Raw genomic sequence first — 14800 nt, 5'->3', positions numbered from 1 at the left:
GAATGTGATGGTGTACACTTGTAACTTCAGCCCTGAGGAGGCTGATATATGTAGATCCCTAATGTAATTGGCTAGCCACTTTAGCATACTTTAGTTCCAGCCCAGTAAGTGGCCAGCCTTACAAAATGAGGTAGACCACATAAAAGAGTGACACAGGAAGCTGATTTCTGCCCACTATATATATATAAACTTATAAATTTCAGAATGTACCCTTAGACCTCCAACACTCTATTGATTTAACCTTCTTGAGCAACCATACACTTTCCAACTACAAACTTCCCTTTGGTGCTCCAAGCAGTTTTTCAGCTACAGTGGTTAATTCTCTGGGCAGAGATTGTGCCAGGCTTAACCAGTGACATCATCCCCTAAACTTCATCCCTTTACTACATGTGTCCTTTTTACTAACGCAGATAACCTGCTTGCTGGGCCTTTGGTGATCCCACCAGCAGCTCCTGTTCTTGCCCTATTTATTCCTTTCTCCTCCTCTCCCTTTCTCTTCTCTAACCCCTTCCTTCTCCTTCTGTTATCCCTTCTATTCATTTTTGCTCATTCTTTTTTCTCCTCTTCTTTTTTCTCATCTACTTAAAGTTGAGAACCATCTCCTTTTGGCCTTGAGGGTCAAGAATGCCAGTATTGATAAGAACTACTATAAAAACATCAATGTATGAGCTAAACCTGAGATAAGGATATTTAAGGTACTTTGAAACAGATCTCTTTGTCAGAGTTTCCTCACCATGCACAACCATCCAAATGTGACTACGAGGCCTGTTTCTCTATAGAGGAACTAGCAAAGCCTCCCTGCTCTGTGATGACCGTTAAGTCTGAAAGCCAGACAGCTTGATACGCACCCAGTCGATATCTGTCTATTGACTGCCCAAGTGAGCATTTCTCCATCAGACTTGAAAGAAGAAAGCTGACATCCTTTTGTAAAGCTGGACAATGACCTGAAAGACTTTGTTAGGATGTCAGCAATCTACACTGTGAGGAGATTATAGAAGCCTGAGACATGGTAGAGAGACCCTAAATGCACACCTGTGATTGCCACCAGAGAGAAGTTCAGCAGATCAAGGACAACCACTTGGTGGGAGGCAGAAAGGGGCTGATGAGCAACTGCCCTGTCAGTTAGCAATCATTAAATGCATGGCTACTGAAACCCAGTATTGCTTGAAAGAGCATGTGTCGAATGACAAAGGACAACTTTAAGGGGACACTCATTCTACTATCATTCCAGGTATGAAAAAAATTGTGTTCGAGACTCCCCAAGAGTGCAAATGATAATCTCCATTTCAATAAAAGAATGTTTGGCAAAATGATATGGTAAATAGTTTGATCTATTAGGTAATTCTAGCAGGAAAAGGATAATAAGTCACAGAAAATAGCTGTGAAGAATACATTATCCTAAGACTTTTGGAGAGTTAGAAGTATGAAGCAATAGCTTTCACCCATGAGCTTTGGCTCAGTATCATTTCTAAGGGGTTATCATGTAGATAGTACATCTCATGGGGTTTGGAAGAAAGCTCATTTGATGTGCTTGCTGTGAGCATGCACGAGCCCCGCATCTGGTCCTGAGAACTCATGCAGAAGTGAAGCAGGAGTGCTGTGTACCTGCAACCCCAGAGCTAGGTAGTAGACAAGCAGGTCTTGGGGCCTTGCAAACCAGCCAGTGCAGCCAAACCAGTGAGATCCCGGTAGGGCGAGAGGCCCCATCTCAGAAAAAAGTAAGGAGAGAGGAAATGGACAGATGTCAGCCACTGCCCTCTACATACACTAGTAAAAGTGAGCACATATGCATTCTTATGAGCACACATACATACACACACATACACATACCACAAAAACAATCATAGCTGTGGATCATGCTACAAATCTTTGATTATCCTACTCCAAACCAAATGACTCCCATCACCCTCCTATCATTAGACTCCCCTTTTCCCAGACAGCTTCATTTGTACTTTCAAGTCACCTCTATGTTTGACTGGAGGATCTAATACACTCTAGGACCAACAAATGAGACAGCATGCCTTGAAAACTGAACATTAGACAAGCCAGATGCCTCAGCCACACCACTCATGGGTATTGACCTAAGGAACCCCAAGTCAGTGTCTCATAAACATGTGCACATCAGTATTATTAGCAGCGCTTTTCACAATAGCAAAATATGGAACTTTCATAGGTGTTTGCCAAAGGAGGAACTGATAAAGACAATGTAGCTGATACACATGATAAAACTCTTTTCAGTCCTGAACAGGGATGAAATTATGCCAACTGCAGGAAATGAATTCAGCTCCTTTTCAGATGTGTGAGCCCAGCCCTCTTCTCCGGTCTCATCACTCATTTTATCACTAGTGTCCTTCTTCAGGTCCTGGGATCCTGCCCAGGTCCTCTAGTAGATATCATTACACTCCCTGATCCACTTGTTCCAGTGCTCTAAGAATCCGTTTCTTCTCAGCTTTTCTTCCATAACCGGTACACGATCAGCCCAGACCTTCAAACTGAAGCTTCCCAAATGACCAAGATTGACAGGAAGTAATCTAGACTGCATCGCCAATACTCTGGTTCTATAATATTACTTCTTGTGGTTTGAATGCTTTTCCCTCCTATTGGTGACAGTAGGGCAGTATCAGGTCAATGGAATGTGAGAAGTAACCGCCAACCGCTCTTTCAATAGAAGCCTTTGAATAACCACAGAGGTTTGCTTTCTTACCATGTGATTGCTTTCCTTAGCCATGGCAGCATTTGGATGAGGAGACTTCTGCCATAATGAGGACAATGAGGAAGAAAGCCAGCTTGCCAATGTCTGGGGCGCTTGTGGGCTTGTCATGTTGTAGTTGAGGGTAAAATATCCCCCATAGGATGACACTTGAACAGGTGTCCCCTGACTTGTGCTGCTTGGGAAGATTGCAGAATCTCTAAGAGGTGGAACCTCATCAGAGGAAATGAGTCTCTAGGGTGGTCCTTGAAGCTGTACACTTTTCCCCTATTTTCTATTTACTCTCTGCTTCCTGAATGTGGATACAAAGTGACCTTTCAGGATGCCTGTTCTCTCTGCCTTGCTGTCCCCCCTTGTATACATGTCTTCTTCCTTTGTGATGGAATGTATCCTCTGGAGCTGTAAACCCAAATCAACCCTTTCTCTCTTAAGTTGCTTTTGTCAGAGTGTTTTTACCAAAGCAATTGGAAAATGAATAAGACGTACATTGTGCCACTTGCTACTTGTGCCAGTGTAATATATATTAGTTACCTGTTGCAGCAGTATGACTTAAACCATCAAGACAATGCCATTTGTCCCACAGTTCCCCTATATACTTACAGCACCATGTCTCTTCTTCTTTAGCATACGTCCAACTTCATTTTGTTTGTCCTAATCTCATAAATCCACAAAAATATATCTTATATCCTTGAATTTTCCCTACATGATTTAGTATTTGAGATATAATATCCTATTGACTAATTCATGCTAAAGGGATAAACAATGCCCACACCACACTGAGGAATCGGGGTCTCCACACTGCACTCCTTGAGCTGTGCCCATTCACTGTGGGCACGCTGTATGTGTACTCACAGTCATGACAGGTGGCGCCTGTGTAACCAGTGTCACTGCAGTTGCAGTCGAAGGTGGTCCAGGATTGGACACAGTGTCCTCCGTGTTCACAGTAGTTTGGCAAGCACCTAATGGGAGACAATGAGTAATAAATAACATAAACCAAGACAATTGAAACAGAGTGAAGCAAAAACTTTGGGAACAGCACAGAAAAACAGATTTGCTAAAACTGTCAGAATTAAATATGAAAACCATACAGATCTGCCGGCACTTCTGAGTAGTGGGGATCTCAGAGCTGAATTCTACCTCTATTTAGAGCATAAAGCTGTTGCACACGGTTAAACAGAAGTTGGAGCATTCTATTGAACGTTGTGTTTATTGTAGTGCACCATGCAGAAGGGTGATTTCTTTACATTTGAAAGTGTGGAGGCTTTTGAAAGGAAATGAAGAAAGTAGCAGTCATGGAGATTACTGTCTGTGCTTCTCTTTGGAAACAGCCAGGAAGCTATCTTAAGCTACAGAAACCCAACCAGGTTTAAAGATTATTGCCTTCCCTTCAATTAACATTCAAGAAAAGTCTACTTTTTCGGAAAGTGCCCAAACCATCCTGAAGACCTTTATTAAGTATGCCAAGTCAATATAGTGTCCTTTTAACAAAATCTGAGTAAGACACGCCACCTTCCCACCTCCCAATCACCCCATCTCTTGCCATTACCTTGCTTCTGGACATCTCTTCTTTGTTTTTTGCTTATTTTTTTCTCATGTTGTATGTCTGAGTGCGTGTTTGCATGTGTACCACACCCATGCATTCTTGATGCTGAACGAAGCCTAAAATGGTTGTTAGATACCCTGGAAGTGAAGTTACAGATGGTACTGTGTGCAAGCACATGAGTGTTGGGAACTGAACCAGGGTTCTCTACAAGAACAGAACATACTTTTAACTGCTGAGTCAACTCTCCAGTCCAACTTCTGGATGTTTCTTACCCCAAGTTCACCTTTCTCAAGACTTCCATGAAGCTACTTAGTTCATGCCCATTCACTCTAACTTACCTGACCACACCCATGACATGCCTGTTCCAGGCAGCCAACAAAGTGTTTATTTTTAAATTTCCTTTACATATGTATTTATTATCTTACTTATTTAGTGTGTGTAAATGTGGTGGCAAGGGGCACACACCATGAGGGAAGTGAGGATGCCAGAATACAACTTGAGAGAGTCAATTTCAATCATGTAGGTCTCTAGAGTTAAACTCAGACTACCAGCTTTGACAGCAAGCACCTTTACCATGTATCCCACCTACTGCCTCCACAAAGCACTTACTGATTTAACAACAGAATAATAAGCAAAGAAGCGTAAGCAATGTTTTTTCCATGTTTCTTTTAGTTATGACGCCAAGAAAATTACAAATAGCCTGATTTTGATAGTTTATACCATGGAAAACAAGATCCCAACATCTGTTATGGTCATGACTTCATGCATATGAAGAACGTAAAAGATAAACAGATAAAGCTCTGCTGACATGCCGCACACAGCACACCAAGAGCTGGACAGGGTCCTGATGATGTGCACATTTGGTTTTGCTTGTCCTCAGGACCACTTTTCATTCCCATACCCTCCGAGGACTGCTGTAAAGTGTTTCGCATTTTGTGAGATACACCAAGAACTCTCCAGAAAAATAAAGATTTCAAGCAATTTGGCTGGATTTGAGACTCTGTTACTTTGAACTAACAGAATCTTATATTTTTCTAGGAAAACCTCCAAGATTGTGGAAGAAATAAATAGCTTAACCAGTAAAGTATTTGCCTTACAGACATGGGGACCTGAGCTCAATCACACAGAATCCATGTATATATGGTGCATGCTTCTAATGCCAGTGTTGAGGAGGCACAAGGAACCAAATCCCTTGTACTCACTGGCTGTCTAAATTAGTCAGTTTGGTGAGTTCCAGATCAGTGAAAGATCCTCATTCAAAGATCCTCATGCAAGGTCAATGGTGACTGAGGAACAGCACCCAAGAGTTTCTGCTGGCCTCCACATATATAGGCACACATAAGTGTCCCTGTACACACATCAACACAAAAACCTAGAAGTAAAGTAGGCACGTGCACACACACACACACACACACACACACACACACACACATACACACACACACAAAATATAGAGTTCTGTTGTTATATAAAGATACCAAACCATAATTTTTCCTGTAGTGTACACACTATGTTGTCAGTGCTATATTCTTCATATCCAACTTGGATATGGAGGGAGAAGGCTTGGGGGAAGCTATGAGAAATAGTGGCCTCTTTGAGCATAACTTTAATAAGCCTCCCACAGACCTTGCACTAGTGCTAATAAGCTCAATTCAGCACTGAAAATGTAGGCTACAGAGTCATTTGTCTATGCTCACTGAAAGAATCAATGATGTATTTCTGGAAGGGAAAAATGTATTTGGGAAATGGAAAAGTCTAATATTCTTAGAATAAGGAGCAAAATGAGTGAGAACATGCTGAGTCGCTTTGCAGCGAGGTGCATTTGGGACCAGTGCCCAGAGATTAGAAAAGGTCATCACAACACATACACTCAATATCAAATTTATAAACACAATTTGCTTATTGAAGAAGGCTGTTTTATGAGCATGATTTACAGATCAGAAAATATTCATATTAATGTTGTTCTGTTGTTTTTTCCTTTTCTCTGCTTGGCACAAACTCAGTGTTTTTGCACGGAAAACATCCTAGAGCTGAAACGGGGAGGAAACAGCTCATGTGGATGCTGGTAGTCGTAGGCGCAAGGCTATTAACTCAAATTGTCATGAAGGGTGGTTGGGGAGGTAGCACAGCGGGTAAAGCGCTGGTGGCGAAAGGATGAAGAATTGAGTTCAAATCCCTGACAACCACGTCATAGTAAAGATAGACAGGTGATCCCCAGGGCAAGTTGACAAGCTGGAAAATAAAAGCCAGTGGTGGTGTTGAGTGGGAAATTCTGACTCTGGATACAAGGTAGAAGTCAATGAGGGAAGATATCTTATGTCACCTCTGACCTCCACATGCACTCTCACCTGAAACAAGGTCAACCCACACACAATATTCACAGCTGTTGCCTCCCCAACCATCTCACACACACACACACACATGCACACACACACACACACACACACACACACACACACACACACGCACATGCACACACACACACAAAATTGTAAAAGTTCCAGACAGATATGACTGTCCAGTTAATATAAACATATAAACTTTCTTGGCTGTCCAGACAAGCTAAAAGAGTGCCATCTGACTTACAGAAGATGGCAGGTATATCAGGAGACATCTTGTCTATGTGTAAGATCAGAGTACCGAAGAGTTTAAGAAGGTAACAAGAGGAGCTCAAAGAAAGCCTAAGATATGGAAGGGGGAGAAAATCAACTATGATAAAAAGAAAAAAAATATGATAACTCAAAAATAACCTCCCAATTCAATTATTTTTCTGGGGCCAGGGAGATGGCTCTGTCTCTAGTTGGGAAAAAGTGAGAACCTGATATTGAGTCCTAGAACACAAGTAAAAAAGCAATATAGGTCACATGTGTCCATAATGTAATGTCTAGGGAGGCAGAGACAAGCAGTCTCCTGGTGTTTACTGACCTTCCAGCCACATAGGCCCATTTTGTTGCCAGTGATCCGGGGAGTTCTCCATATGTAACTTGTCTTTAACAGGGCCTGGAAAAATGGTTGATGTGGGAATTTCCTCTGTAAACTGTGATTACCATTATTGAATAAAGAAGACTGGCTTGGCCTCCCAGGGTAGAGTAGAGAGATAGGAGGAAAAACCTAAACTGAATGCTGGGAGAGAGAAGGTGGAGTCAGGGAGAAGCCATGTAGACTTGCTAGAGACAGATGCCGAAACTTTGCCTGTAAGCCACTGCCACATGGAGATGCACAGATTAATAGAAAAGGATTAAATTAATATGTAAGAGGTAACCAATAAGAAGCTAGAGCTAATGGGCCAAACAATGATTTAAATAATATAGTTTCTGTATGGTTATTTTGGTTCTGGGTGGCTGGCATGAATAAGTGGCCTCCTCCTACAGATGGTTAGTCTGGGTGAAAGGATTATGAATACAAAAGGGTTTAAGATAGTTCAGGAAAATGCAGCTTGCCAGTTTATTCATACTTTGGAAAAGTTTACAGAAGAAATATAAAATTTTGTGTCTTCTCTCAAAATCATATTGCCATGATCAAAACTAGTGGGTGATTACATACCAGCAATGTTCTAGCTTGTCTTGATTGCTATGTTTTCTCTTGAATTGTAGACTTACATTTCAGCTTCCTAATGGTCATCACCACAGAAGACCCTTCAACCTTTGTACAACACCTGACTCACACATCTGTTGCTGACCTCTGCTTCTGGCGTCTCTCCAGAATTTTCCCTGTCACCCCTAATAATCACGAGTTTCCTAACAATTTAGCAGAAGTCAGAGTCATTTCAGAAGATAGAACTTCAGTTGAGAAAGTTCCTCAATCTGTTTGTCTTGTAGGCAAGTCAGTGGTGTATTTTCCTGGTAAACGATTGATATGGAAGGGCTCAGCACACTGTGGACTGTTCTACCTTTAGGAAAGGGCTCCTGGATTATAGGAAGAAAAACCAGATGGAGAGATCCTGGGGAAGTAAACCAATGAGCAGAATTCCCTTATGGTGTTGCTTCTACTACCATTCCTGCCTCCCAGTTCCTACCCTGCTTGAGTACCTGTCTTGGAATGCTTCAGTGGACTGCAACTGCAACCAATAAACCAACTAAATCCATTCGTCCCCAGGTTGTTTTTGGTTATTGTGTTCTTCTGCAGCAAGAGAAGAAAAAATACAACACTTTTTGAAAACTGCAGCCTCCTTACCTCAAAGCCATTGCTGGTGATCTGAACAAGTCCTACAAATCCTACTCTTTGTACCTTTGGAGACTGCTTGATCTGACCACTTTTCCTGATTCCCCTGATGTTAGGCTGGTGTGAATCACTAGGATCTCTCACATGAAAAGCTGAGGTTGTTAGAGAACTTCCACCCTTGACATCTCTTCTTATTTACTACTCAAAGACAGAAGATGCTTTATTGACTTGAAGGCCAAGACATTCCAATCATCTTCAGAAGATCTGTGTTCTTCAGCTAAAGAAGGCTGAAAATGACAAAAGGGTTCCTAGTGACCTATACTGTACTCACTTAACTCTTCAAACACCTTTGTTTGTTATATCTTTTCTATGTCCTCTCCAGCCCTGTTGACATCCTGGTTGTCCTTAAAGTATACTAGGGATGCTTCATTGTCAGACTATGTATGATTGCTACTGCACAGGAAATTCTTCTAGATATTTCCACCCATTTCTGACCTTCTTGTGTCTGTCCAAATGTTACCTTTTCAGTGAGGACTCTACCATATTGTTATTTAAAATTGTAATGTTTTAAATATTTAAATATTTAAAATTGACTACCTCCAGTCTTCTTTCACTGCTCTATTTCTGTATCTTAAAACTTCTTTTGTGTTGAATATTTGTTATTTACTTAGTGGTTTATTTTTTGTCTTTAATTCTCTCTCTCTCTCTCTCTCTCTCTCTCTCTCTCTCTGTGTGTGTGTGTGTGTGTGTGTGTGTGTGTGTGTGTGTGTGTTTGGCCATGAGTGTAGTTGCCCCTGGGGAAGTAAGAATAGGGTGCTGCATTCCTTGGCAGGTTAATTACAAGGAGTTTTGTGCTATTGTATGTAAGTACTAGGAAGAGCAGCATGACATCTCTCTACTTCCTACACTTCCTCTTGTTCATTTTTTCTGTCCTTTCTTTTCTCCACTTTCCTCCTTCCTGTCTCACCTATTCTCTTTCTTTCTGTGCAAGTATTTATGCATGTGAATGTGAACAAACACATGTGGAGAGGTGGTGAGGGAGAATTGTCTGTAATCTGTCAATCATATTTTAAATAAATACTGATTGACCAGGCAGGAAGTATAGGTGGGAAAACCAAAGAGGAAGTAGAGGTGATGCAATAAGAACAGGGGAATTCTGGGAAGCAGAAAGCTCCCTCTGCCAGTTCTGCCCAGACCACCAGAGAGGAAAGATGTAAGCTGCCCTGCTGAGAAAAGGTACTGAGCCACATGGCTAACACAGACAAGAATTATGGGTTACTGTAAGATGCAAGAATTAGTTAACAAGAAGCCAGAGCTAATGGGCCAATCAGTTTAGAATCTTATGGAGTCCTGTGTGTGATTTTCTTTCGGGCTTGCCAGCTGTGGGGTAGTGGGTGGGACAGAAACTCCAACAAGCAGGCCCTTCATGTTACAGAGAGGAAATGGTGATAACCTTGACTGCTGATCTTCCATAGGTGCTGACAACTGTGAACTGTTTGTTTTCCTACTTTTGATACTCTCTATGCCCTCCATTGAATGTGATGTAGGATTCCCCTCTGTGTGCTGTGATATGTTTTATTACCATTGGTTAATAAAGAAGCTACTTTGACCTATGGCAGGACAAAATAAAGCGAGGTGGGAAATTTGAACAGAGATGTATAGAGAGGGTAGGTGAAGTCAAGGAGACACTATGTAGCTGCTGAAATTGAAGGACACCAGAACCTTACTGGTAAGCCACACCCTAGTGACAAAACACAGATTATTAGACGTGTTAATTTAAGATTTAAGAGCTAGCTAGAAATACATCTAAGCCATCGACCAAACAGTATTGTAATTAATACAGTTTTTGTGTGATTATTTGGGTCTGGGCAGCCAGGAAACAAAAGCACAATCTCCATGTAAGTGTGTGTGTGTGTGTGTGTGTGTGTGTGTGTGTGTGTGTGTTTTGTTTATTCCATTGCTTGGTGGTTGAATGGTTTGGGATTTTGTTTTTCTACTTTCGTTGTATTGCTTTGATTTTGAGACATGGTCTTTCATTGGCTAAGAACTCATCCAGTAGGTCAAGTTATTTAGTCTGTGAGCACAAGATATCTACCTTTTTCTACCTCCTCAATGATGGCATTACAAGTGAGTACTATTACATCTGGCTTATTTTATGATCAAACTCGAGTTCTTATGCTTACAAGACAAACACTTTACCCCCTGAGCCATCTCCACAACTCTCAATCACTTTTCTCTCTCACTCTGGAGACTCTGCCTATCTGTGCATGATGTTTAAGATGTGTTTTGTCTGCTCCTTTTGTTAAAAAACCTAAGATCCACAAGGTACTGCTTGTTGTCTATATCACTGCTATGATTTGGATTTTGTGTTGATGTCCCCCAGTGTTTTGTCCTTAAAGTGGTACTATTGAGAGGTGGTGAAACTGGGGTGGGACCTGGTGGGATCTCGGGTCTTTTAGGAATGCACTTTTAGGAGGTAGTTCTCACTTAGTGCCTTAGTTCTCAGGGAAACGTTGCTGTAATAGGAGCAAGGTCAGCCTGTTCCTGCTTTAACTGTACTCACTTGCTAGCTTTTCCATGTGCTCATGCATTGCTATCTACCCCATGAGTAGATGCAGCCAATGGGAAGCTCACATTGAGGCATCTGGACTTGTTGCCTCAAAATCTACTACGAAAACCTTTTCTACACTTGTAGCATATATGTTGGTTATGTCATTATGATAATCATTATGATAAGGTAAAACTAGATTAATACATTCCCAAACATCTCCAAATAGGAAAGCAGTAAGCATTTAACAAATGACTATTTCATTGATTCTTTTTCCTGTTTTTCTTCCTGTTCACTGACTGTTTTTGGACAGTGTCACATTTATGCCAGTGTGGCTGGCTTTGAAACTGTTATGCATTTGAGAATGACTTTGAACTTCTGTTTCTCCTGCCACCAGGCTCAGCTTATGTGGGACAGAAAAGTGAACAATAGGGTTTCATACATGCTAGTTTAATACTCTTTCAACTTAGCTGCAACCCAGCCAAGAATAGATGATGCTCATGGGGTGAATGAACACGTATTTCAGGCAAGTGAGAGCTACCTGAACTGACTTCTTTTGAGTTGGGCCTTCCCAGTAATACACAGCGTAGCCAGCTTTTGCTTCACAAACTGCCTATTCCTGAGTCACACAAGAGAATGAGAATGGGAAGCTGAACAGTAAAGAGATGTTACTATAAGGTACATTCAAAGAGCTATGACCAAGATATCAGACAGACTGAAAACCATTTTGCTCACGGTTTCAACAGATTCAGTCTCTTGCTGAGTGACTGCATTGTGCAGAATATCAGGGTGGCAGCAGCCTGTAGCACTGAAGATTCGTCAGTTCATGGTAAATAAGAATCAGAGGGAAAGCAGGGCACAGTGGGGCTGGGGATATGGCTTAGGGGCTTGCTATGAAAGCATGAGGACCTGTGTTTGAATCCTGGGCACACATGTTAAAGACAAGCATAACCATATACTCATCTGTAATACTCATCTGTAACTTAGCCCTACAAGGGTAGAGTCGCAAGGACCACTGAGGCTTGCTGACTGCCAGCCCAGCTCTGCGTTCAGTGAGAGACTGAACCCTGCTTAGAGGATACCCAATGTTTTTCTCTGTCTCATACCTGTATATGCATAGGGGTATAAACTCACACATGCATGTGCTCATTCACCACACGTACCTATGTATATGCACAAAAATAATGAAAAAAACATGAAATAAATTTGTCTGAGAAGAGAAGATAAGCTGGGTCCACTTAACTCCTACTGTGTAGTGTTTAGGGATGCAGATAAAGAATTTCTGGTTTTGACTGCTCTGACAATTGGATTGTGGTGTTGAACTCCAACCACCTTTACTCTCTATATAATTTCAGATAATGGCCCCAAACCGGATCTGAAGTATATGCATATGAGGGAAATTAAAGCTTCTTTGGAGGAAATATCTAGCAATACTGATGAAATCTGTATATAATATTTGCTTTAAAAATAAACATTTTTTTGTCAGGTGTGGTGGTGCACACCTTTAATCCCAGCACTGCAGAAGCAGAGACCGGCAAATCTTCATAAGTTCAAGGCCAGCCTGGTCTATAGAGCAAGCTAGGACTAGAACAGCTAAGATGGTGACATAAAGAAATCCTTTCTTGAAAACAACAATGACAATGACAAAATTTCATTATATCATGCCTTTCCCATGAGGTCTCAGTCCACTTGGGTGTATCTTACATTCTATCATTTTTCTGGGAGACCACGCCAATGTTCTTGGGTGCACCTCACTTTTTTCTGAGAGATTCTGCTTTTCGAAATTCTTATGTAATTTGCCTATATTAAGTTCCAATTTCACTTTACAAATGACATTTATATTTTAGCAATGCAAACTGTGCTGTGAACTTTGACTTACCCCTTTATCTTTCCTTAAATCTCATAATCTTTAATCAAATATTCGATGATAGATAACCAGAATATCCTAATTGTTTTTAAAGCAAACATTATTTTTTGTCTGACCTTCTCAAGTATTTCCACAGAGATCACTGGATATTGGCTTTCTCAAAGGCTTATCCTGCCAATGTACTCTAAATGAAAACTTGACATGTGTTTGCAATCGCAAGAGTGATTTGGCCTTGATAGTGTTGTTTTCCACTCTATAGGTGCCGAACAGCAGTCCCATAGTTAGGCATGTAAGCTTCCATGCCTGAGACTGCCATGAACATTTGCTTTCTTCCTTCACCTAGGTCAGAGGCTCATCTTCAAACTGAGCTTCATGTGTACACACTAGGGCATCACTCTGCCAAGGAGAAAGGAGAAAACTCTTTAGAGATTGTTAGGATATTACTGATAGTAAATGAAGTTATCAAATTTGATTCCTTAAAGATATTTTAGGAGCTGGGTCAATAGTTCAGTAGGAAAATATAATTTTGTGTTTTTTGTTATATTTACTGTTTTTTAACTCCTAGGGTGCCCACTACCCAACTCCCAAATAAATACACAAAGTTATTCTTAGTTATAAATGCCTGACCATAGCTGACTTGTTTCTAGCCAGTTTTTCTTATTTAAATTATCACATCTTTAACTCATTTTTGCCTCTTTTTTTTTCTTACCTTTTATATTCCATATATCTTTCATTCCATCTTACTCCATGTCTGGTTGTGTGGCTGGGTACCTGGCCCCTGGCACCCTTCTCTCCTTATCCATTTTTCACTAGTCCCTCCTCCCTCTTCTCTTAAGCCTAGATTTCTCCTCCTATTCTTTCTTTCTGCCTGGCAGCCCTGCCTATCCTTTCTTCTGCCTAGCTATTGACTGTTCAGCTCTTTATTAAACCAACGTGTTTTAGGCATGCAAAATAGCACAGCTTTACAGAGCTAAACAAATACAGCAAAAAAGAATACAACACATCTTTGTATCATTAAACAAATACTCCAGAGCATAAATAAACGCAACACATCTTAAACTAATATTCAAAAAAACTGTCATGCAAATCAGGACCTGAATTCAATCATCCTCCAAACCGACTAAAATAGTAAAATACTGCGGGCATGTTGGCACACATTGGTAATCTCAGTACTAGGTAGGTGCAGATAGGGGTATCACTGAGGTTTGCAGGACAGCCACCTTCACCTGACCTTTGAGGTCCAGGTCTCAGTTACGGCATATCTCAAAAACAAGAAAAAAAAATGGAATGATACCTAACATGGTCTCTCTGGCCTCCACTACATGCAGATGAATACACACACATACACACACACATGCACTCTTGTACATATATGTGCACATGTACATGAATGTATATACACAAAATCTTGGTACAAAGGAGTTTTTAACCATAAAATGGCTTAAATGGGAACAAATAAAATTATATGTTTAAAAATATATACACACTTATGTATTATATAAAAAGATAATACACAAACAAATAATTCTATAAATTCCTTAATACAGAAAATTCAGATTGCAATTTTATTTTCACTTGTGCTTCGTTACTAATTTGTGAAATCCTTAAAATACAATGAACAAAAGGCAGCTCCTTCCATATTCTTTAACTTTCCACTTTTCAGGTGGCAGAGTTTTTCTGTGTTTTATCTGAGTTGATGTAGTTTATTTCTTGTCCTTAACACTAATATAAAAGACATTAACTCCATTAAACTGCCTACTTTCTGAAGAGTGGTACAAGTGATTGCGGGTCATGTGAAGAAGCTGTTAAACCTGAAGTTATTAGTGTTAAAACTATACACAATGTTGTTGCTAGTCATTTAAGAGGCTCATAAGAGTTCTCTATATTCAGAAAAAAAAAAAACTTCTGGAGTTCTACTAAATGCTAGACCACTAGCTCTCAATAACCTCTAAGTACATGGAGATCTATTCA

General features: G+C 40.6%; 1 protein-coding gene across 1 annotated transcript in view; it reads right to left on the bottom strand.

The window, feature by feature from the left end:
* The window catches only part of Cntnap5 (contactin associated protein family member 5), a 908928-nt gene that overhangs the window by 332946 nt on the left and 561182 nt on the right, over positions 1–14800 (bottom strand). The window contains exon 11 of the mRNA XM_087906619.1: positions 3563–3669. Coding sequence (XP_087762745.1) covers positions 3563–3669 — 107 coding nt within the window. The remainder of the gene's footprint in view (positions 1–3562; positions 3670–14800) is intronic.

The sequence above is a fragment of the Myodes glareolus genome, chromosome 5, assembly GCF_982192425.1.
Source record: "Myodes glareolus chromosome 5, mMyoGla1.1, whole genome shotgun sequence".
NCBI classification, from domain to species: Eukaryota; Metazoa; Chordata; class Mammalia; order Rodentia; family Cricetidae; genus Myodes; species Myodes glareolus.
Note: the sequence above shows the minus strand (reverse complement) of the source record. Positions and strands in the feature narration are given on the sequence as shown.